This window comes from Eurosta solidaginis, chromosome 3 (genome assembly GCF_040869045.1).
Source record: "Eurosta solidaginis isolate ZX-2024a chromosome 3, ASM4086904v1, whole genome shotgun sequence".
Taxonomy (NCBI): Eukaryota; Metazoa; Arthropoda; class Insecta; order Diptera; family Tephritidae; genus Eurosta; species Eurosta solidaginis.
This window is the reverse complement of record NC_090321.1, coordinates 75,970,586-75,994,402: the sequence shown is the minus strand read 5'-3', so window position 1 is coordinate 75,994,402 and position 23,817 is coordinate 75,970,586. Positions and strand designations below refer to the sequence as shown.

The window sequence follows — 23,817 nt, the reverse complement described above, 5'->3', positions numbered from 1 at the left end:
GACTTCGGTTTCAAACTGTTTTTCGCAGAGAACTTTTGAGCTGGTAGAAAAACTTAGCACCCGTATTTGTATTCTTAATACTGGAATAACTAAGCGTCCTCAGATACCCGAATTCAAGACTTTTGTATAATTTTCTGTAAGCCCATATAGGTGTACTACATTTTCATACTAAATTCATTCAAAAAAATTTACCATCACAGCAACCCATTTCTGATATTCCGCTCCTTTTTTTGTTTCCCTGCGTTGCTTTCCACGACAGCAACCCCGGTAATTTTGACACTTCGTTCAGTGTCAAACGTATGTTCCACTCAGGTTCCACTGAGTTCCACAATAGTTTGACACTGACCGAAGTGTCAAACGGCAGTGTGTTAGAAAGAGAAAGGAATTGTTTCCCATACTTGTAAACCTGTACCATGGCTCAATTATGTACAGGTTGGCTCATCTCATCAGCTGATTTTATTTATGTCATTGCATGGTCGAAGGGATTGTCAAAAGCAGATGGCAAACTCAAAATGAAACCAACACATTGGCAACATTTTACTTACACATACAAAAACTGCTAAGTTTTATGTTTCCATTCCATACCATTCGCACCAACACCAATACACAGATTTTGACAATTTGAACAGACATATTTTGTTGCTTTGCAGATGAGCCAACCTGTATATAGTTGAACCATGACCTGTACTATGAATTTGAGTTTTTCTTTTGCGTTCATCGTGGCAGGCAATCTTTCATCATGCGGTATTTCAAAGTAATGCCAGCGCCAAAACGACGCAGAAGTTTCTTTAAGCTGTAAACACAACGCCCTGCATCCGCGAAAATAACGCAACGAACTTCGCCTTGTCATTTTAATTCGACAACAACAACAACCGTTTAAAAACGTTTTTTCTAATTGGGAAACCTTTTTCAACATTTTTAATGTTGTTTTCCCCGAGAGTTGAGCCCAGGGCCTTCTGTGTGGTAGACGGCCGCTATTACACATACTACTTGAATTAATGCGGGTAATTAATTATCCTCCTCGACGAATTATATTTTCTATATTTTTGCTTTCATACATAAGAAGTTAATTAGAAGTAGTAACCAGTATTTATCAGAATATCTCAACTAAAAAAAAATATTTATACGTATATCGAATTTATTTTTCAACAATCTAAGAAATTAGCTGCCATTAACAATTCCAGCGCTATTTCAGGAGCAATCGGAAACTCGGGAATTTCAGTTGAACTGTTGGTATAACGCACTTTATATGTGAAGTACATGCACACTTTTTGTAGTACATGAGATCTGAAAAATAAAGCAGAAAATATGTTTAACACTAATAAAAACCTCTTATTTTTATAGCATTTGAGGCATAAGGTATGTTTAATACGTTCTAAGCACGTTGCCTCTGACTCCTGAGTGAGATGGGTACGTCTTGAGTGGCCCTCAAAATCAAACTCATTTTTATTTTCAAGAATCTTGCCGGTCAAGTCGGTGTAAATAAAAATGTAAAAAACACAATTTATTTGTACAGTTTTGTACAATCCATGGCACAAATCAAAATACAAAGTAATAAAATTCATTGGCGCGTTGTATGACATATTGTTTATCGTTTTGTACATTGGAGATAAGAGTACAAAACTTGAATTGTACATTGAAATGTAATGTACCTTCATTGCGCAAGCAGGCAAAATGGGTATCGTATAACAATTTCACAAAGTAACTTAATGGTGTGTGACTCCTTGGTTTAATGAAATTATAGCAACAACACTTTGCTTTGAAATACTTTAGTTATAATAGTTATAGTTGGTATTAATTTTTCTTTGTAAAATTTTTGCTTGTCAACATTTTTTTTCATATTGTCATATTGCAATTGAATAATTATCTTGTAAATTTAATTAAAGATTAAAATATTTTTAGTCTGTATTTAATTAGTGAGACATGCTCATTAGGGTGGGTCGATTTGTATGGACGAAAGTTAACCGATATCGATGTTGTATAAAAAAATCTTTGTGGTCAGTTAAAAATTTACCACGTGCTATAAAAATGAAAATGTGCCTTTATATGCGCAACATATGGCAGTTAAAATCTTTGAATGGCTCTCCTGGAAATTTGTGTTTTTTGAGTTATGACACTATTGAAGTAAATGACCGATATGAAAATTTTTTTAGTAGGTCATGAATAAAACCTTAAAAATAAAAAAACTGTTATCACCAACGTTTTTAGCGGACATTTTTGGTTCGGATAGGGTATAGATGAAAATTTTACAATCAAATGAAAACTTGTTTAGTAGGTCAAGAAAAAAAACATTAAAATCAAAGTCGAAAAGAAGTGAACAAAATTAAATTTCGCAGACTCGAAAATTATATTTTTTGGGTATAGTAGTGGAACTTGTTTCTCCTAAGCTCAAATCCAATCGAAAAATCGATGACGGGATATCGGTTAATAAATCGACCCAGTCTAATGCTCATATTGCTTTATACAATTGTTTTTTTTTTATCGATATTATAGAAAACTTGCAAAGTTTACAAACGGCGATGGTTACTAGGACATGTTTCTGAACTTCAGTTCTTCATCAGCTAGCTTTTCGAGAGCTGAGTATTGAACTCGAAATCTCCAACATTCATACTTTATACTAGTGTAAAGGCAGATGGCTTTAGCCACTCAGCCATAAAAATTAAAAGCTAGCTGAAGAAGAAGTGATATGCAGAAACATGTCCCAGTAACCATCGTCGTTTGTAAACTTTGCAATATTTCTCTAATATCAATAAAATATTTTTAAGATCGTGGATTTTGAATCGAGCTCAAGGCCTAACAAAAAAAATTAAATATTTTTAAATAAATCGGTTTTTGTATTTAATTGAACCACCACGATAAAATGGTGATCACGAGAAAGAAATTGTATTCGCTAGAAAAAAACTTTAATAAACGTAGCACATAATCATAGTTCATCTGGGAAGTCGAAACGCTACAAGCAAAAGCTGTTAGTTTGTTGTTGTTGTTGTTGTTGTAGCAGTGCTGTTAGTTTGTCGTGCAGTTACGCATCAAATTCATCATCAATCAACAATACAACAACAACAATTCTAAATTAAATAAATTGTTTGTAAATCTGTGTAAATTTTTTTGTTAAATATGACATTATTTAGATCACGAATCCGCAATAAGAATATAGAGCATCAAGAACAGATCGTGCCAGGTCCTGCGCCTTCAACACCAATTCAAACTTGTGGAGGGAGGGAGCAATGGTCTGAAGGTTTAATTTGGCCACATAAATCGTTCCCGAGATGGTCGGGCTAGCACCTTAATGGTGCTGTGTTGGAGCGTACCGGATCTGTATCCGGCAAAGGACCATCACATCGATAACACTCCCCAAATCTTTGGGGAGCAACCTTATCGCTACAACAACCTTCTTGGCCAAGCCGCCCTCCCACCCCCTAGATCCATGAGTAGTTCGGGGTCGCCAGAGCCTCGGCTGTTAATGAAACAGGATTCGCCACGGATAGGTGAGGTTGACAATTGGGTTTGGAGAAGCTATATATTTCGCTTGCTACATGAAAGGGCTGCGCTTTCTTTCCAATACAAGTGCAGTAGAGACGTTGGCTAATTTAATGGCAACAAAGTAGGATATGATGACTCCTTGCATTACATCCAGAAACGTAGACAGCGACCTTGACACTGTTGGGTCTCCCATTCCTACATTATAATCCGCCCCTATTCCATGCTGGTAACTGCCTTCTGCAAAAAATTTCAAAGCAGCTACTACAATATTAAGGGCAGATGTCGATGCCGAAGTCCTTGGACGAATTCGCCCCGCAAAAGTATCTAACACATACTTGAAAGCATCCTTATTAAGTCGAAAGTTTTTTTTGAACCTAAATAAGAAAATAAGTCATTAAACTTTACCACTTTTAAAATTTCTTACAATTCGTCACTCATCTCAAATGGATTACACAAGTCTCGCAATATTTGCCTTTCCATTCTCGCCTGGCCATTTTCGTATGCGTTGCTTTCCAACTCCATAAATAATGCCGCGGCTATTGATTCCATTATAATAGTCAGCTATAATTTGTGTCTGGTGGTTGGGTCCAGTTATATGTCAAAGCAAGCTGCCGGAGTAGAGGAAGGTGAAGCGAAAACGTAAACAATCCTTGCGGAAAGAATAATTAAATCTTTATAAAGTGTTTTAGGCCAGTGCAATGAAATTAGCATCCATAAAATTCAGAAAATGTCAACTATATTCGTGCAGGAATCCGTTTTAACAAAACTTGGTGGCCACGGCAGGGAATTAGCCAAAAGAACGGCAAAAACGCACTTACAATTATGAAAGCACCTCACTCAAAAAAATAAACACTCCGGCAATATATTCTATTGCCTTTTTTGTACAAAATGGCGTGGATAATAAAATATAAACGTTTTTCAGTATTTTTTACAAATTTTTTTAAATTTATTTTGTTCCAATGTTCACACATTCCGTACAAACAGCTGATTTCGAAAAATCATTTGCTCTTCCTCTTCTCGTTACAATTCCCCCGTAATGCAGAATACCCAACTTCGATTAAAGCGGAGCGTAGAACGGGAACGTAATCGAAATGCAGAATAGGGGTGAATATGGTCTTTATTTAGTCTACTTTGGGAGTAGTACAATTATACTTCGATATCACTTACTTCACAAACGTGGTTAAATCAAACTGATTACAGCTTGCGCTGCTTTTATACTATCAGTTTTCTCGTTCACCCATTTCTCCTAAGGTTTAGTCATTTCGTGAAAATCTGTTCGAGAACAATTGTTTCTCATGCTTGGTTACTATGTATGTAGTTTATGTTTTTGTTATAGCCATATGCGTGTGTATGTGTGAGTAACTACTTCGGCTGATGACTACATCTGTGTGTGTGAGATCTCTCTTCGTTGCCTTCTATACATGTTTGTAAATGATGATTGATGTGTTCATGTACACAAGTGTTGCTTGCCTTAATGCTTTTGTTGTTGTGATTATTACTAACATAGTGCATAGCATAGTGATGCTAATATTCGCCGCAAATTAATAAACTTGCGGAACAAGCAGACAAAATTATGGACATGGCTAGTCCAGAAAATATAGCCACTTTAGACAAACCACATGCTGAATCGCCTTTGGAAAGCATTTCAAAACAAATTGAAGCGCTTGAAAAACGATTTTCAGCTCTTAATCGTAGTAAAAACAATTATCGTCCAAGATTCCAATCACGCCATCGATCTAGAAGTCGCTGTAACAATCCGAACTACTATTGGTATTAAAATCGGTTTGCTGATAAAGCTTCAGAGTGCATAGCACCTTGTAGTTTTGTAACAAAAAAAACTAAATAGCGTGTCGTATCTCGCGCCCACCTTGTTGTTGTTGTAACAGTGAATCGATATCGTATATTCTACATCTGGCCGCCTATTTGTTTATGAAATGCATAAATAAAAGATATAGTATACATACATACCCCTAAATACTAACAGAACTTAAAATTAGAAGAAGAATTGATAATATTTAAGTCGTTTTTTTTCTTTCATTTGTTTTGGCTCATAACTTAGACTAGGTAACAACATAAACATTGTATTATTTCTTCAATTCAATGACTTATAAATAAATATTGTACTATAAATGGGAATGCTGACTTCCTTATTCACACTTTCTTTGCATAAAATAAAAAAAACGTTTTTTTTTTAAATCGCAAATATAAACATTTATTTACCGGGAGTCGATTGATAAAAACACCCTGCAATTGCAACATCATTGCTTCTTTTCAAAATTTCTCAACTCTTTATTATTTATAATTGTAAAAACAGTCGGATAGTCGGGGTGCGAACAACCCAGATTATGTGATACCACTGCACAAAGTTCTCCATTCACAACACCCGGTGCCCCAAAATCTTCATAGCACGCATCAGGTCTATCTTCCGCAGCACAAATCATTGATGCCGTTATTTTCCTCTGTGCCTTCTTATAACGATACGTACATGTGGCCTTTGAAATTGTGGTCAGGACAGTAGATTGGAGTGTATTCGAAGTCTGCCCATTTTTGGGGGTTTTCCAACCCCATCCACTAACTCGCATATCCATGCCCCTCTTTAACTCAGTTTCGCAAAATTGTATTGTTTGTACTGTATCACTCTCTTCAAACGGTACACGCAATATCATCAAAGCTGTATCCATCTTTTGTTACGTGATTATAATCACATGGAACATATATATTGGCCACACTGCTAGTTTGTCCAGCTGAGGGTATATCACATAAATCCGTTACACCAGCTGCAACAATTAATTTGCTCTCTTGTAAATTTACTAAACTTGCCACGCAACTCGCAGCTGTAACCACTTTCTTCAAAGTGACCAATAAATCAACGCAACGATTTCTTCGCAAATACTGTATTGATACCAAATGTGGCGCTAACTCTATGGGCCAAGCAAGGCCCCCTACAATGCGAAATTCCGAACTCGCATATGTCGAAATGCAGCTAAATATCAAAAACCGGAGCGCGAAGTAATGGCGTAAATTCATTTTGTTTTAAGACTATTTCCACCGCTTTTTAAGTATAAACTACACCGATATCAATTTTGTGGGCGCTATTTATACATAAACTAGCTTTACCAGGCGTACGTTGTAATGCCCGTGATAGAATGAATGTTGCGTTATTTTTTCTGTTTTGTTTTCTGATAATTTAATTTATTGTTCCGTAAATTGAATTGAATTTTGTACGCATATTTGGTGAAATTTTCGTTTAAAACATTTTATTATTGTATCTTATTGTAATGCAAGTGGGTACATAATATTTTTGGTTTTTTCGTTCGGTGCAAAGATAAGCAATTTTTTTGGTTTTCCAACTCTAGAGCAAGCAACATATAGCTGGTCATGGGAAAAGCACTGTCTCTAAATTTAAGAATGCAATAGTAAGCGATTGTCCTTGTGCTTGCAAAAGCAAGGCGTACAGGAAACTGTAAGCGCTTAAAATTGAATGGCAAATCTGTAGGAATGATTGGGATCCGTGGTATGATCACATGTTGTTGTTGTTGTTGTTGTTGTAGCAATGCTCGCCCCACCTAATAGCCGCGACCGATCACAAATTGTCATCAATATCCTCTAACGGGAGTCCAAGGAAACTTGCCGTTTCAACAGGGGTGGACCATAAGGAAAGGGGTGATGAGGGGCTAGCTGCAAATTTGCTTGGAAATAAGGGAGCAAAATGGCTTCAAGCGTCTTTGCCACTGGCGAGAGGAGGGATATCGGACGATACGACTCACTTATGTTAGCTGGTTTCCCAGGCTTTAGTAGCGGGACCACCTTGGCCATTTTCCATTTCTCGGGTATGACAAAGGTGGAAAGAGACAGGTTGAAGACATGCGCTAAATATTTGAAACCCTCTTTCCCTAGGCTTTTAAGCATCGGCATGGCTATGCCGTCTGGGCCCACTGCTTTGGATGGTTTAGCACGACCAATGGCGTCCTCAACCTCTTTAGCGGTGATGGTGATTGGTGACGCGCTGAATTTGTGCTTATGTGCGTGTCTATTGGCTCTCCGTCTATCTTTGTCGACTGTAGGATGCATCATATATTGTCGGCAGAAAGCGCTCGCGCATTTTTTCGCGTCCGACAGCACTTTGTCGCCAAAGGCGATGGAAACTTTGTCTTTATGCTTAGTCGGATTCGATAGGGACTTTACGGTGGACCAAAGTTTGCCCACACCGGTAGAGAGGTTACAACCTCTTAGGTGCTCTTCCCATTTCGCCCGCTTGTGTTCATCCACAAGCAATCTGATGCGTTGGTTTATATCCCTTATTTGGGGGTCGCCTGGATCAAGCTGTCTTATAAGGTCACGTTCTCTCGCTAAGTTTGCGGCCTCCGCCGGGAAGTGGGGCCGGATTTCGGGAATTCTCCCGGCGGGAATGAAATGTGCCGAGGCGGATTCAATGACCTTACGGAAGGCACGCTCCCCTTGGCGGGCATCAGTCGGGATAGGGGGGGGGGGGGGGGGGGGGGAGCTAAGCGGTTGATGCCAATGTTACCATCGGCTGCCAGTTGACGCAGTTTACGAGTTCTGCGCTCACGATTGAGATATCTGGCGAGCTGTGACAGCTTCCTACCATACGTGTGGGGGCGTCTCCGTTTATTGTGCAGAACGTCGTTTCTTCTATTTGATCCGCCAACATCTCACCCCTACTGTCCGCCCGCAAGTTTGAATGCCATAGATCATGATGGGCATTGAAATCGCCTAAGATAATGCGATTGGTGCCAGTGAGTAAGGCCCTGATATTAGGGCGGTATCCACTGGGGCAACAGGTGGCAGGAGGGATGTAGATGTTGATGATTTCTAGGTTTTCATCGCCTGACCGGACAGATAGGCCTTGACGTTCTAAGACATTGTCCCTGCGGTCGATGCCAGGATCAAATATATAATATTGCACAGAGTGGTGTATGATAAACGCGAGACCGCCTCCATTTCCGCTCTCGCGGTCTTTCCTGTGGACATTATACCCAGAGCAGGTCTGCAATGCAGATCTTGCTGTGAGTTTAGTCTCTAGAATCGCAGCAATGCGGATGTTGTGCCGCTTCATGAAATCGACTCCGTAATCTTACCAGTTATTCCATTACAGTTTAACTGCAGAATTCTGAAGTGCATAAGGGGAGACGCCGCCACTCTGGGGGTAAGTGACGGGTAACTACGCCTAGGTTGTGGAAGGCCAGGACGCAATTGCTGTTGTGGCCCTGGGACTGGGCGTCCTTGGGCAAGCATTGGGGTACCAGGATGATTTGGGTTTGCGACCTGGCAACATGGCGCGATTAAACCCGTCGGGGGGTTGCCGTCGCGGAGACCAGAACATCTAGGAAAGTGGCACCACCCAAGGCAGGAGCTGCATTGGGCGGATGTCGCAAACCTATATATTCTGTGCTGGCAGACGGTGCAAACGGAGGTAGGGACTAAGAGTCTGTTTCCCTGACCTGCACGATTGCTGCCGGAAAAGAGGGTGGAGAAGACGGGGGCAGGGGCTGATGCTCAGAATTGCTACCAACTCTGCTACGAAGGTAGTAGTTATGAGTGGTATCAGCTGTTTGAGTTGTTGGCGCCGTGGGTCGCGAGCAGCAGCGGGTACTTGTTGTGGCTTGCTGAGCAGCGGGGCTGCTGGAAGGTAGGGGGGGGGGGCGCTTAGGCGTAGACTACATGACGCCCTTGGGCGTGAACAGCAAGGAGCCACAAAAGATTTATAAAAGTTACGTGGACGTCGGGTTTTGGGATCAAGCCCAGAACAACCTGTCCGATGCAACCATCCCTTGCACGAGACACACTGAACAGAGTATGACCGTCCTAAAAAAGATTCTTTTCCGGCAGATGCAGCAAAACCAATTCGCAGGACCGGGGTCAGGAGACGGACCCGGATTGGATTCGATGCCTTCCCGGAGTAAGAGAATATGGAGCAGTCCTGCTGCAAGGAGCTGCTGGGAGGATGACAATTTGTGGGAGGGACGAAACAAATTAAATGGGGTCACACTGAAATGACAGTCCTTGGTCGGGAAAAATCCCGAGTCGCTCCGGTACATAGAACCGACTGCCTTGGGAAGCGTAGTATGGTATGATCACATCTTCACCTTTGCTTTTACCGCTGATGATTGTTGCTTCGATTAAATTCGGTATTAATTTCTAATCGCAAAGTCCATTTGTACAATTTTGGTGGGTTTAAATTCCGAAGAAGCATGATTGGTGAGCCAATTTTCAAAGTTGATATATGCGCAGGCATTCCAGGTGGTTCTAAAGAGTTTCCTCTGCGAAGACAGTCACCTTGTAGCGGTGCAGGGGCTTATGCCGATCGCATTTGATACTAATTGGTCAGATGGGAGCGGCGCAACCGCGCTCACCTGACAAATGTGGTCGAATGCTATCGGTAACCAGGAACTGTCACCTCCTAATCCAGGGTGTCATGCGTCACCGTGCCCATTGGACTGGTTTGCAGCCAGGAGGTTCACAACACCGGCTGTATTATAACGGCGCCTCTCCAACACCGGGCCACCTTGGGGAGTAATCATGGCCTTACCGCGTCAAGGGGCTCTGCCGCGGCGGACCAACCCAGTTCCCCATGTAAATAATTTGACAACAACGCTTGCCGCGTCAAGCACGTTGTCGTACGACAAAGATGGAAAACAAAGCAAATAAAAACAACAACAAAAAAACAAACAACAACAGTAACGCAACAAAGAAGACGGGCTCCAAGAAGAGCAGCGGGCAAAGCAGCAGCAGGCCACGCAGGTACTCCAGGAAATTCCTGGAGAGCCTCTCGAGAGAGGAGGCAATGCTCTTTATAGAGCATATGAGGGACGAGGAATCTCCCTCCACCAGCGCTGGAGTGCGCAGAGAACCGGCTCTTAAACCCGTAAACCCTAAGGGCACTACAGAAACCCAAGGTAATCAAAGCGGGCCACAAGAGCATAGCAAGCAAAAGACGACGAAACCCGCGATCCCCAGAGGCATCTCGGCCACTGGTGAGCAGCGCGGGCATATCAAAAAAGGGGAGCAGGAGGGGCAGGCGTCTAAAAACAAACCCGCGAACCATGGAGGGCCCAGTACCACCATAGAGCAGCGCGGGCCCCCCGAGGAAAGAGATGCCACAACTAAGTGTAGCACCGACGGTACTTCCACACAAATGAGGGAAAGTAGCAAAGATAACCATGGCAGGCCCTCTAGGGAGCCAAGTAAACATGGGCGCTCACCGTCGAAGCAGGATTCTGGAAGCAGCTCACAAGGCAGCTGCGATAGGTCCCAGAAAAGGAGCGACCTCGAGCGGAACCGGGAAGAGTGGAAGCGGCCTAACAGAAGGCATAACAGGGGCAGGCAACCTGCACTACCACCACCGGGCAGACCAGGATCGCTAACAGATAAATGGCGCCTGGGACTAAGTGGGTCTGGGACAAAATGGTATCTCCGATACCTTGAGGAGGGCCTGTCGCCCAGGGACGCAAGAGCCAGGGCAGATAAGCACAGGCATAAACCAGCCCACGAGCATAGTACAGCGACCGCCGAACGGAGAAACAAAGTCCGAGGTAAAGAACAGCCAGCGGCAGCTGGCCAGCATACACCCGCTCCCGCTGGGAAGCGTAGGATCGGGCAGATCACACCGGAGGAGACTCCCAGTTCAAAGAGGCAACGGGCCCATGCTCCGCAGAACACGACAGCCAGGCGCCGGGAGGATTTGACCAGGGCGACTGGGGGACCCGCTGAAGCAGCGCCAAGACAGCAGAGCTACTCGGACGCCCTCAGGGGTACCCGAGTGGCTGTGCTGCCCAGGAACTACCCGGCGGATGCCCTAAGTCAAGAGGACCTGACAAATCTCCAGGAGCTAATTATGGATGGAGTGTTCAGGGGGTGTGGGCATGCTCTAGTATTTTGCGGGGTGTACTTCCGAGCAGGGCTCCTCCTTGTTGATTGCGAGGACGAGAAAACCGCAAGATGGCTCGAGGAAGTAGTGCCAACACTTGAGGGATGGACGGGGGCACAATTATGCACAAGGCGCGGGGATGACATACCGCCCACGCATAACGTGACAATGTTCCTCCCCAGAAGTGCGGACCGCCCCAGAGAATTTGCGTTACGGCTCCTCGCTAATCAGAACGAGGGCCTTAAGACGCAGAGGTGGCGCGTTATTAACAGCAGCGCGGAAGAAACGGGCCTACGTCTAGACGTAGGCATAGATGAAGAATCCTACCAGCTCACACGTAGGAATGGATTCAAGCTGCATTACAGGTACGGCTTGATCCATGTAAGACCCTGGAGGCAGAAGCTACCAGGGAATAGTGAGCGGCAGGAAGACAAGGCGGTAGAGGACGCCGACATAGATAAGATGTCGGACGAAGACATGTCGGACGCGAGCACCGACACCATCAAGGCTCGTGAGACTACAAACTCTTCTACCGCAGCGAGTAATATCGAAGAGGTCGCGGAACAAGCGGACCAACAAATACCCACCACACAGGAGCTCATTGAGGGCTTGGACCTCCAAGAGCTGGCACTGGACAAGCGGGATGATAGCGAAAGCGGGCTGTCGGATTACGACGACCCGATGAGGCCGGCCGGGCCAAAATGACCGGCATAAGCATGCAGATAGCCCAGATCAACCTCCACCACGCCATTGCAGCTTCGGCTGTACTGGCGAGGAGGTTTGCCTTGGATGATCTGGGCATAGCCCTCATACAGGAACCTTGGGCATACAAGGGACAGGTGAGGGGCCTTAATGTAAGTAACAGTAGAGTAATTTGGGATCTCTCCCAGCAGAGACCTAGAGCATGTGTAATGCTTAAAGCAGATATTAACTATTTTTGCATTACAGAGTTTTTAAGTCGAGATCTGGTGGCGGTACAAATAAATGCGAAAGTCAACGGGGAGGACTCCAGCATTGTGCTAGCCGCAGCCTACTTCCCGGGGGACGACAACATGGTCCCCCCAGATAACGTACAGAAGCTGGTGGCTCACTGCAGAAGAGCGAAACTTCCTCTTATTATAGGAAGCGATGCAAACTCCCACAATACGGAATGGGGCAGCAGTGATACCAACCAAAGGGGTGAGTGTTTGCTAGAATATATAGCCAGCAATGATTTAAGTATATACAACGTCGGGAGTAAACCGACGTTTGTTACGAGAGCTAGGGCAGAAGTCCTTGATATAACGCTCGGCAACAACCTAACTGAGAATATGATCTCGAGATGGAGGGTCTCAGAAGAACCCTCCCTCTCGGACCACAGAATCATAAGGTTTGAGCTGGGCGCCGTATCGGGGCAAAGCAACCCCAGAAGAAATCCCAGGAAAACAGACTGGGACAGCTACAAAAGTATTATAGAAGCTAACATAGATAGCCTTAAGAGTAAAGGCAGAAGTACCAATTGTACCCAGTTGGAGAGTAGGGTGGAAAGGGCAAATCAAATAATGATAGACGCCTATAACTCCAGTTGCCGTGTCTCCTTGATTAAGGGTAAAAAGGCGACCCCCTGGTGGTCTTATGACCTGACGCTGCTTAGGAGAAAAGTCAGGAAACTCTTTAACGAGGCAAGGAGAACCGGCAACTGGGAGGAATACACCCAAAATCTAACTAAGTACAATAAGGAGATAAGAAAAGCAAAAATGGAAAGTTTTAGGAATTTCTGTGAGGGAATTTCCAGCACGCCTGCAGCGGCAAGGCTACACAAGGCCCTAGCCAAAGAGCAGAGACAGACAGACCTAGCAATTAGGCTCCCAGACGGTACCTATACCGAAACGGTGGAAGAGCGAGCTAAGGCCTTGCTGCAAGCGCATTTTCCTGAGGCCTCCCCGCAAGTACCGGAACCTGTGTTCCCCAGAGTTAAACCAACCCCACCAGACTGGCAACTAGCCAACTCCCTCTTTTGTGAGGCCAGAGTCAGATGGGCAGTGGAATCTTTTGAGAAATACAAATCTCCGGGGGTGGATGGCATCTACCCGGCGCTAATGCAGCAAGGGACACAGATCATCCCACATCTCGCCAGAATCATGAGAGATAGCCTGGCACTGGGATATATACCCATGATGTGGAGAAGAGCAAGAGTGGTATTTATACCAAAAGTAGGTAAAAAGGACTATTCACAAGCAAAGTCCTTCAGACCAATAAGTCTAACCTCCTTTGTCTTGAAGGCAATGGAAAAGATAATAGACCAAGAAATCAGGTCGAACGCCCTCAAGAGCTGGCCCTTACATTATAGCCAGCATGCCTACAGAGCGGGTAGGTCCACGGACACAGCTCTGTACCAGTTAACGTCTGAAATACAGAGGGCGTTCGAAACAGGGGAAACAGTGCTTTGCGCTTTCCTTGATATTGAGGGTGCCTTTGACAACACATCTCACGAAAGCGTAAACATAGCACTGCAGAGAAGAGGAGTTCAGTTGCCTATCCAGAGATGGATTGACAGTCTACTCCGTACAAGAATCGCTGAAGCTCAAGTAGGCAGCAGCGCAGTTAAGGTTATTACCACGAGAGGGTGCCCCCAGGGAGGTGTCCTGTCACCCCTTTTGTGGAGCCTAGTAGTGGATGAACTCCTGCAAAGGCTATCAGACAGTGGCATAAGATGCCAAGGATATGCTGACGACATCGTCATAATTGCGAGGGGTAAATTCGAGAGTACGCTCTGTGACATAATACAAAGAGCATTGAACATTACAAGGGAGTGGTGCGCCAATGTGGGCCTTAACATCAACCCATCTAAGACTACCATCATCCCCTTCACCAGAAGAAGGGTCCTACCAGCCCTGAGAGCAATAACAATAGATGGCGTGGAACTAGAATATGGAACCGCAGTGAAATACTTGGGGATCATTTTTGACACCAAGCTCTTATGGAGACAACACTTCGACTCCATGAAGACTAGGGCCACGAGGTCCATCATGGTATGCAAACGTCTAGCAGGCAAATCATGGGGCTGTAGCCCACACGTGCTAAGATGGATGTATACCATGATAGTAAAACCTATGATAACATATGGCTCAATAGCCTGGGCATCGAGAACAACTCGGGCGACGACGAGGCAAGCACTGTCAAAACTTCAGCGACTGGCATGTGTGTGCATCACGGGAGCTATGCGCACATGCCCCACAACAGCGCTGGAGGCTATCCTCGATCTGACCCCGCTGCATATATCGATAGAGCAATCAGCCAAGCGAGCCCTCCTTAATATCGTTAAGGAGGGCTCGGGCAAAGGTAAAGTCATATCGTCCCGGAACATAGAGGAATTGAGAGAGAAGATCCCAATCTCTCAACTCCCGAGGGATGATATCCTCAGGCACATAGTATATGAGAAAAGATATAAAGTAGAACTGGGAGACAAGGGTACGTGGGAAGAAAGCAGAATTGAGAGCATTCAGCAGCTAAACAGTATAGTATGGTATACCGATGGCTCGAAGACCCCAGAGGGGATTGGATCTGGAGTCTTTGGACCCAGAGCCAAAATATCAATACCCCTGGGAGCATACCCGAGCATTTTTCAAGCAGAGGTATTTGCCATAAGCCAGTGCGCGGACCTGAACCTTCAGCGAAAATACTCCAATGAGAAAATTGCCATACTCAGTGACAGCCAGGCCGCCCTCAAGGCCATCTCAGCATTTGAAATAAAATCAGCGCTAGTCCTTGAGTGTGTGGAAAAGCTGAACCAACTAGGAGCACACAATGAATTACTGTTGGCCTGGGTTCCAGGCCACAGGGGAGTCGAGGGAAACGAGCAGGCGGACAGCCTGGCCAGAGAGGCAGCAACGGTACGACCTATTGGTCCTGAGCCGTTCCTGCCAGTGGGCCCGCAGGAAATTAGGGGGCATCTATTGGCAGAAGAAAAGGAAAAGAGGGAAGAACACTGGCGTAATATGCCAGGCCTAAGACAATCTAAGCTACTGTTAGGGGGTTATTGCACAACTCGATACAGGGCATTTATAGGCCTCTCGAAAAACAACCTAAGAACTCTAACAGCAATTCTTACAGGACACTGCAGACTGAACAGCCACATGCAAAAGCTGGGTATAATATCAAACAACACATGCCGATTTTGTGACAGATCAGCGGAGACGGCGGACCATGTCCTCCTGGAGTGCGATGCAATCTCAAGACGTAGAGCTAAGTTTATGGGCTCACCATGGCCAGAGCATACTCACATCAAATCCCTCAAGCCAGGTGAACTGCTAGGGTTCATCAGAGATGTCGGCTTGGATGAGGTGTTGTGAAGCAGATGAGGGCACAATAGACCAATGGTCGCAGTGCGATCCTCAAATAACTATCTATCTATCTATCTAAAGAGTTTAGAAATTCAATTGGATAATTCACAATTTTATCTTCATCTGTAACTGTGTCGATCGATTTATATTTCGTCGTTTTACCAGGAAATTGGCTTTGAATGCGATCATTGATTTTGTTAACATGATCATTTTTTGGAGCGAAGATAATTCGTTCGCATAGCCAAAAAACAAAGACATTTAAATTTAAAATTCTTAATTCTGAAATATGAAAAACTTTCTTCTTGATCGAAGGAACCTACAGCCAAAATTCGGTGATCATTGATGTATGGGAAACACGTTTTCATAGGGAACACACACACAGAATTTGATTTTTATATATATAGATAGACTGAAGCTAACAAATTTTTTTAACGGCGGCAGATTACTAAACGTCCAAAAGGCATAACAGCCAAACTCAACAATGCAGTCAAACTTTAGGTGTTAAAATAACTTAAGTTTGTACGGCAGCCATAGTTCTGAAAAATCCCATTTGTAGGGAAGGTGCCACGCCCCTTTTTCACCATTCCACATTTTACTGGAGGTGTTAGGACTTAACGTCATATAGTTCCTTACCACTTTTCATTATCCTACCATTACTACATCAAGAGATATGCAGTATGATATATTCCATTTGTATGGGAGGTGCCACGCCCCGTTTTCCTAATCCCACATTTTCTTGGTGGTGTTAGGGATTGACCTCATATAACTCCTTACTGAATTTCAATGTTCTGGCATGTATACCTTCAAAGTTAGGCAGTACCATGGATACCATTTGTATGGGAGGTGCCACGCCCCTTTTATATATCGAAATTATTTTTAGCCTAAAACCTTCCCGTTGATCGAAAGAACTTATAACCAAAATTCGGTGATGCTTGAAGTGTGGGAAATACGTTTTCATCGCGAACATACACACATACACAGAATTTGATTTTTATATTCTTATGGCTAAAAATTTCATGGCAATCTTTCTATCCGTTCTCGATTTATGGAGTGACAATCAAAATGTACACTTCTTTTTATATATATAGATGGTGGTGTGAATAAAGAATAAGCAAAAACGTCACCTTCTAGATTTCAAAAATTTGAACAATAGTTAATAATTTAAGTTAAAGGAATTTATACAAAGTAATTTTTTTCCTCGACGTAATTAAAATTTCAATGGCCTTAATGATGAAAAATACAAAATAGTTACACAGCTTTTTAAAATAATATTTCTATAGACATTTCCCATTATTTTAGCTTAATATTTTTATGAAAAGAACAAAGCGTAATTAGTTTTACTTGTTTCCAAACTGTTATTATGTTCGCACGCAGGGAAAAACTTTTTGATTGACACTGGAGCTGATATCGCCGTAATCTCAATGGATAAACCTTTTTCACAAAAGTGTTTAGGAGGCATCCAAATTTTAATAAACTTGCGGAACAAGCAGACAAAATTATGGACATGGCTAGTCCAGAAAATATAGCCACTTTAGACAAACCACATGCTGAATCGCCTTTGGAAGGCATTTCAAAACAAATTGAAGCGCTTGAAAAACGATTTTCAGCTCTTAATCGTAGTAAAAACAATTATCGTCCAAGATCTCAATCACGTCATCGATCTAGAAGTCGCTGTAACAATCCGAACTACTATTGGTATTAAAATCGGTTTGCTGATAAAGCTTCAGAGTGCATAGCACCTTGTAGTTTTGTAACAAAAAAACTAAATACTATTTGTTTATGAAATGCATAAATAAAAGATTTTTTTTTTTATTGAATATATATATTTGCAATCTATTCATAGAACAATAAGCAAATTATTTAACAATGGGAGTTTTTATTGATCTCCAGTGAGGTCAATAATAATATAGTGACAAATGTACAACATACATATACATATGATAACATATACATATTTAGATGTAGAGAAAGAAAGAATCAATTAATTAGTAGTTTGATTATTATTATGTTTTACCTTTTTTTTTTTTTTTAGTTAGTTTCTAAACGGTAGGTCTAGAACATGATGTCTTTTAAGCCTTATAATTTCGTTGGTTTCATCTAATAACGTAATAGCCAGCGGGTTGTCATGATATCTGACTAAGCGTAGGTATGCTGCACTGAATCTATTAATTTCTTTTTTTATAAACGGAATATTTAGATCTGAATGGATGGCTTTATTTGTAATGAACCAGGGGGCATTTGTAATCAATCTTAAGGTTTTAGACTGATATCTTTTTAATATTTCTATATTTGAATTTGATGTTGTACCTCAAAGCTGTATGCCATAAGGCCATACTGGTTTTAATATAGCTTTATATAATAAGAGTTTAGTCTCGAGATATAGAGATGACTTAGGTCCAAGTAACCAATGTAGTTTTTTAGTTTTAGTTTTTAGCTGCGTTCTTTTGGCTTGAATATGACATTTCCATGTTAGCCGCTTGTCTAAATGCAAGCCTAAATATTTGACGCTGTCACGTTTTGGAATGGTATTACCATAAATACGACAAGGGGGGCAGTCATTTCGCCTTAATGCGAATAACACATGCACAGATTGATTTGGGTTGACCTTCATTTTCCAACGATCTAACCAGGACTGGATCTCATTTAGTTCCTTCTGGACTAGGTTAGAAGCTTCGATTGGAGATACATTTGACGCTAGTACAGCCGTGTCATCGGCATATGTAGCAATAAATACATTTTCAGTTTCTGGCATGTCGGATGTAAAAATTGTGTAAAGGACTGGTCCGAGAACGCTTCCCTGGGGTACGCCTGCTTTAGTGTATGTTATGGTAGAGGTATCATCATTAACTTTTACATAATAGGATCTATTGGCAAGATACGACTTTAGAATCAGATAAATTGGTGAGGGGAATAATTTTTTAATTTTATATAGCAAGCCATAGTGCCAAACTTTATCAAATGCTTGTTGTATATCCAAAAATACAGCTGAACAGTATTCTTTTCGTTCAAAAGAGTCAACAATGAAATTTACAACTCGGTGGCTTTGCTCAGGTGTACCATGATATCGCCGAAAACCAAATTGATGGTCAGGTATTATGTTATTTTCTTTAAGTATTGGCGAGATTCTACGTAAAAATATTCTCTCAAATATTTTTGAGAACAGTGTCAATAAACTGATGGGCCTATATGAGGTTATTTCGTTTTCTGGTTTGTTAGGCTTGGGGACCATCACAATTTCTGCACATTTCCACTGCGTAGGGAAATGACTTAACCTTAATATAGAATTGTATATTAGTGTCAAAAACATTATACCTTTTTTCGGTAAGCACTTGGCTACTTTAGCATCAATTTTGTCGTATCCTGGAGACTTATTTTTGCCAAGCTTTTCGATTTCAATACGAATTTCTTTAGGTGTTATATGTTTGATAGGCAACGATAATTGACATGGAGCATCAAGAAACTGAAGAATCTCGGTTTCGTTGTCATGACTGGTTGTATAGGGTGTGAATGTTGTTTCCAAGTGTTTGGCATATGCATCTGCCTTGCTTTTATCAGATCTACACCATGCATCATTACAGTCCTTTATAGGTACATTTCTCTTTTTTGGGCGTTTCAGGTACCTCGTAGCTTTCCATATTTTGTAATCATCATTATTATTGTCATTTAAGTTTTCAATATAATATGAGATCGATTTGTTTCTGAATTCTTTTAGTTTTTCTTTAAGTTCGCTTGTGGCCTTATTTAGTAAAGTCTTATCGGCTGGGTTTCTAGTAGTTTGCCATTTCTTTCGTAATTTTCTTTTTTGTCGAATTAACGCTCTGATATCTGCAGATACGTGCACAGATGCACGAGATCTATGTATATCGTTAGTACTAATATTTGGGGTAGATGCAAACGCTGCTTGATGAATTAATGAGGTAAAATTTTCAACTGCATTGTCGAGTTCAGCTGGGGTTTTGATTGAAGTCTTAAGTTCCATATTTTGTGTTATCTGTTCTTGGAAAATATTGATTTGGCTTTTGTTATTTAATGCTGTATACTTCCTTTGCTTTGAATTAACAAGAGTGCTATAATTAATAATAACTGGCGAATGGTCAGAGCTTAGTTCTTCAGAACTGACAATGTCTAAAAATGGAGTTTGTATACCATTCTAAACAGCAAAGTCTAGCAAATCAGGGATTTTCAGTGGATCAGTGGGCCAGTAGGTAGGCTCACCAGTGGATAAAGTTTTAAAATCATTCTTTACAATGCACTTATAGAGTTCTCTACCTTTAGGGTTGGCGATACGTGAGCCCCACCAGGGATGTTTAGCGTTATAATCACCGACTACTAGAAACCTATTGCCAAGGGAATTAAAGAAGTTTTCGTATTCCGGAGTTGTGATGCTATGCCTTGGAGGTGAATACAAGGCATGGATATGTAAATCAATATTATTACACTTTAGTTTTACCCCAGCCGCTTGTATTGACGGTGTTTGGGTTGCTTCGAGTATATCATACTTCAAATTTGATTTGACTAAAACAGCACAGCCAGCGTGCGGGTGATTAGTTGCGACAACATCGTAGTTTTGAATTTTAAAATAGGTTTTGTCTGTAAAGTGGGTTTCTGAAACCAGCATAATATCAATATAATTATCTTTTAAAAATATTTCAGTTTCCTGTGCATGACGAGATAGGCCGATAGGTAGTTTTTCCAGAAGCAGTGACATCATATTAAGAAGAGTGTTTGTTAGTTCAATTTGTTTAGGTATTAATCGTTCAATATTTTCCATTGACTTTTGTCCATTTATCTCATTATTATTGTCTCTACCTGTTAACACATTAGAATATGTTTGCTTGTTGTTGCTTGCGGTGTTTTCATTATTATTATTTTGCGAATTTATGTTTACACTCTCTTTCGTACGATTGGAAAATATCGGGTTTTTTTAGTAAGTTGCTGATAAACCATGCAGCCTTTATAGTTTGCGGTGTGGTGTTGTTGGCAATGAACACATGTTGGTAAAGTGTCTTTTGGCTTTGTGCAATCTGATGTTGGGTGCATTAATCCACATTTAATGCATTTATAAGGTTTTCTACAATATGTTTTTGTATGTCCAAATTCTTGGCATCTGTAGGATTGAACCAAATCACTTGTTTGCCTAGGAGGCTCAACTTTAATGATTGCATTACTCAAATGTTTTAATTGGTAGATTTCTTTGTTGTTGGTGCGTGGCTCCAAGTCAACAAAAAACATTGACAAAGGTTGTTTTGTTATTCTACTTTTAACGTTAACTACATTTCTTACTTTATGTCCTAATTGAGTAATTTCATTTTTTATGTCTTCAATAGGAGTTGAATAGTGTAATCCCTTTAGTATTACTCTATATGACCGTTCCTGTTTGGGTTGATAGGTATGATAACTTATCTTTCCTGCTTCTAGTTCTTTTACAATTTTACGATATGAGTCTATGTTATTTATTAATAACCTAATTTGCCCATCTTTGAAGGACTTATAACTAAATTCATTCTTAGGAATTAAAGTTGAAATAGAATTTATCATTTCGCTTATATTTAGTACTCCAGGTATGATCAGCGGGGGTGGTTTAGGAATACTCGGCATTGTTGCTTCGTTCGCTTTTGGGGTTTTGGGGTGCCTTTCATGGGGGTGTTTGCGCCTTGCACTCACCGGCGTCACCCCAAACCGTCGACTCGTAGGTGTTTTTACACCCTCCCTCCCTCATGTAGGGGCCGAGCCTCGTCGTGGTGGCACCTGGTAACGCTTCGGCGGCTAATTCGAGCGGCGACCTCTCTTCCCACTCCCCTCAAACCCCTTTTTCCCTTCTTCTTCCTTTTCCTTTTTCTCTCCCCCTTCTCCTTAAATGGGCTGGATCAAGGTGTTATACGACCCGTGCGAGGATCAGCCTGGCTGGGGGCCCATAAATAGCCCAGTCGTTAACGGAGTGCATCGAATACCGGGCGACCTTCGATGCTATTAAGCCTTACCCGGACATCGCGGATTTCTGTCCGGGTGGACCTTTCCCCTTCTCCGCTACTCGTGGGTTTATACACCCCTATCCTGCATTTCGATTACGTTCCCCTTCTCCGCTCCGCTTTAATCGAAGTTTGGTATTCTGCATTACGACGGAATCGTAAAGAGAAGAGGAAGAGCAAATGATTTTTCGAAATAATCTGTTGGTACGGAATGTGTGAACATTGGTACAAAATAAATTAAAGCAAATTTGTAAAAAACACTGAAAAACGTTTATATTTTATTATCCACGCCATTTTGTACAAAAAAAAGCAATAGAATATATTGCCGCAGTGTTATATTTTTTTGAGTGAAGTGCTTTCATAATTTTAAGTGTGTTTTTGTCGTTCTTTTGGCCAATTCCCTGCCGTGGCCACCAAGTTTTGTTAAAACGGATTCCTGCACGAATATAGTTGACATTTTCTGAGTTTTAAGGATGCTAATTTCATTGCACTGGCCTAAAATACTTTATAAAGGTTTATTTATTCCTTCCGCAAGGATTGTTTACGTTTTCGCTTCACCCTCCTCTACGCCGGCAGCTTGCTTTGGCATATAACTGGACCCAACGAACAGACACAAATTATAGCTGTCTATTATAATGGAATCAATAGCCACGGCATTATTTGTGGAGTTGGAAAGCAACGCATACGAAAATGGCCAGACGATAATGGAAAGGCAAATATTGCGACATTTGTGTAATCCATTTGAGATGAGTGACGAATTGTAAGAAATTGAACTTAAAAGTGGTAAAGTTTAAAGACTTATTTTCTTATTTAGGTTCAAAAAAAACTCTCGACTTAACAAGGATGCTTTCAAGTATGTGTTAGATACTTTTGCGGGGCAAATACGTCCAAGGACTTCGACATCGACATGTTGTTTTTTACCTGGAAACATATAAAAAACAATCATCTCAAGCCTTCTACGTTTCTTAACAAGTTTTACTTACATTTTTGTTAAAATTCTGTTATAAATTAATAAAAAAATAAAAAGAAAATATTTTTCCGCCAACTAATTTGCAACTTAGAAAAACGGAACTACGATCGAAATGCAGAATACAAAAAATCGAACGATTCGAAGTTGGATCGAAAGAGATTGGAACACAGAATACCAAAATTGCCAAATCGAAAAAATTCCAATCCAAGTCGAAATGTAGAATAGGGCTGATAGTATGGAGGAAAAATTTTTTAAAAAATTGTAAGGAGGGCGACTCTCCAAAGAAGAAGTCGTTAGGAGCTTGCTCCGCAAAGGCTACGGCTCAGCCGGGCCTAAAATTAGCTGAGAGAACTCCTTAGAGGTTCGCTGCTGCAGTGGCAGATAGGCAGAAAAGGGCCGAGAGTTTATCCGGTTCGAGCAGTCCGATGGCCAGTACCTCTCATGGAGGGGGTACTGACCGGGAGATCATCAGTGCCACTACCGCCCCTCCCTTGGGCCCCACCAGCAAGCCCTCCACCCAGTGACAAGCGTCTGGTGGGTCAACTGCTGGGGGCCTCAGGGTGAGGGGAGGGGTCGGCCAAGGGCCAATCTAGGCAGGAAAGGGCTGAGGTAAAATTCAGCCATGGTACTCGAAAGGTCGGTACCTCTCGGGGAGGGGCCACCGACCGGGAGGCCCTTGGGGCGGCTGCCGCCCATCTCGTAGCCACCAGCACGGCTGCCGCTCAGCGTCAAGCGTCTGGCGGGTTGGCTGCTGGGGCTCCAGGGGTGTGGGGGGCCGGCTCCAGGGTCAAGGGAGTCAAAAAGCCCAGTCATCAGGACAAGCGCTGGGCTGCCCGGATCCTGCGTAGGAATACCTCCTCGCCGGTTAGGGAGGGTGAAGTTTCCGCGGAGGACTGGGCGAAGGCTCAGCGTGATCTAGCTTGGGCGAAGCAAATATTGCCGGAGTTCAGGTCGGACTGGGTTAAGAGCGATGAAGCCTCGAAGCGCCAGCGGTCTATAGATGAAACCAACCCTACGGCGCCGAAAAGGGCCAAGGTGCAGGGAGGCTGGACTCGGTCTTTCGCCGAAATAGCAAAGGATCGGAAGATCATTGGTGTTATGGACGAGAGCAGCGAAGATGGCAGGATCCCGAAACAGCAGTGGAAGTGGATTGAGGCAGCACTCGCTACTGTGGCCGTTAAGGTCAAA

General features: G+C 42.4%; 1 protein-coding gene and 1 long non-coding RNA gene across 2 annotated transcripts in view; one reads left to right on the top strand and one right to left on the bottom strand.

The window, feature by feature from the left end:
• Positions 1–1,008: 1,008 nt before the first annotated feature.
• The window catches only part of EloC (elongin C), a 50,344-nt gene continuing 27,535 nt past the window's right edge, over positions 1,009–23,817 (bottom strand). Inside the window, exon 2 of the mRNA XM_067772417.1 lies at positions 1,009–1,287. Within this exon, the coding sequence (XP_067628518.1) occupies positions 1,146–1,287 (142 nt within the window). The 3' untranslated portion in view covers positions 1,009–1,145. The remainder of the gene's footprint in view (positions 1,288–23,817) is intronic.
• LOC137243998 (uncharacterized) lies at positions 11,053–15,761 on the top strand. Its single transcript, XR_010950717.1, has 3 exons — positions 11,053–12,222; positions 12,317–12,547; positions 15,461–15,761. It is a non-coding gene; the product is annotated as an uncharacterized lncRNA (long non-coding RNA).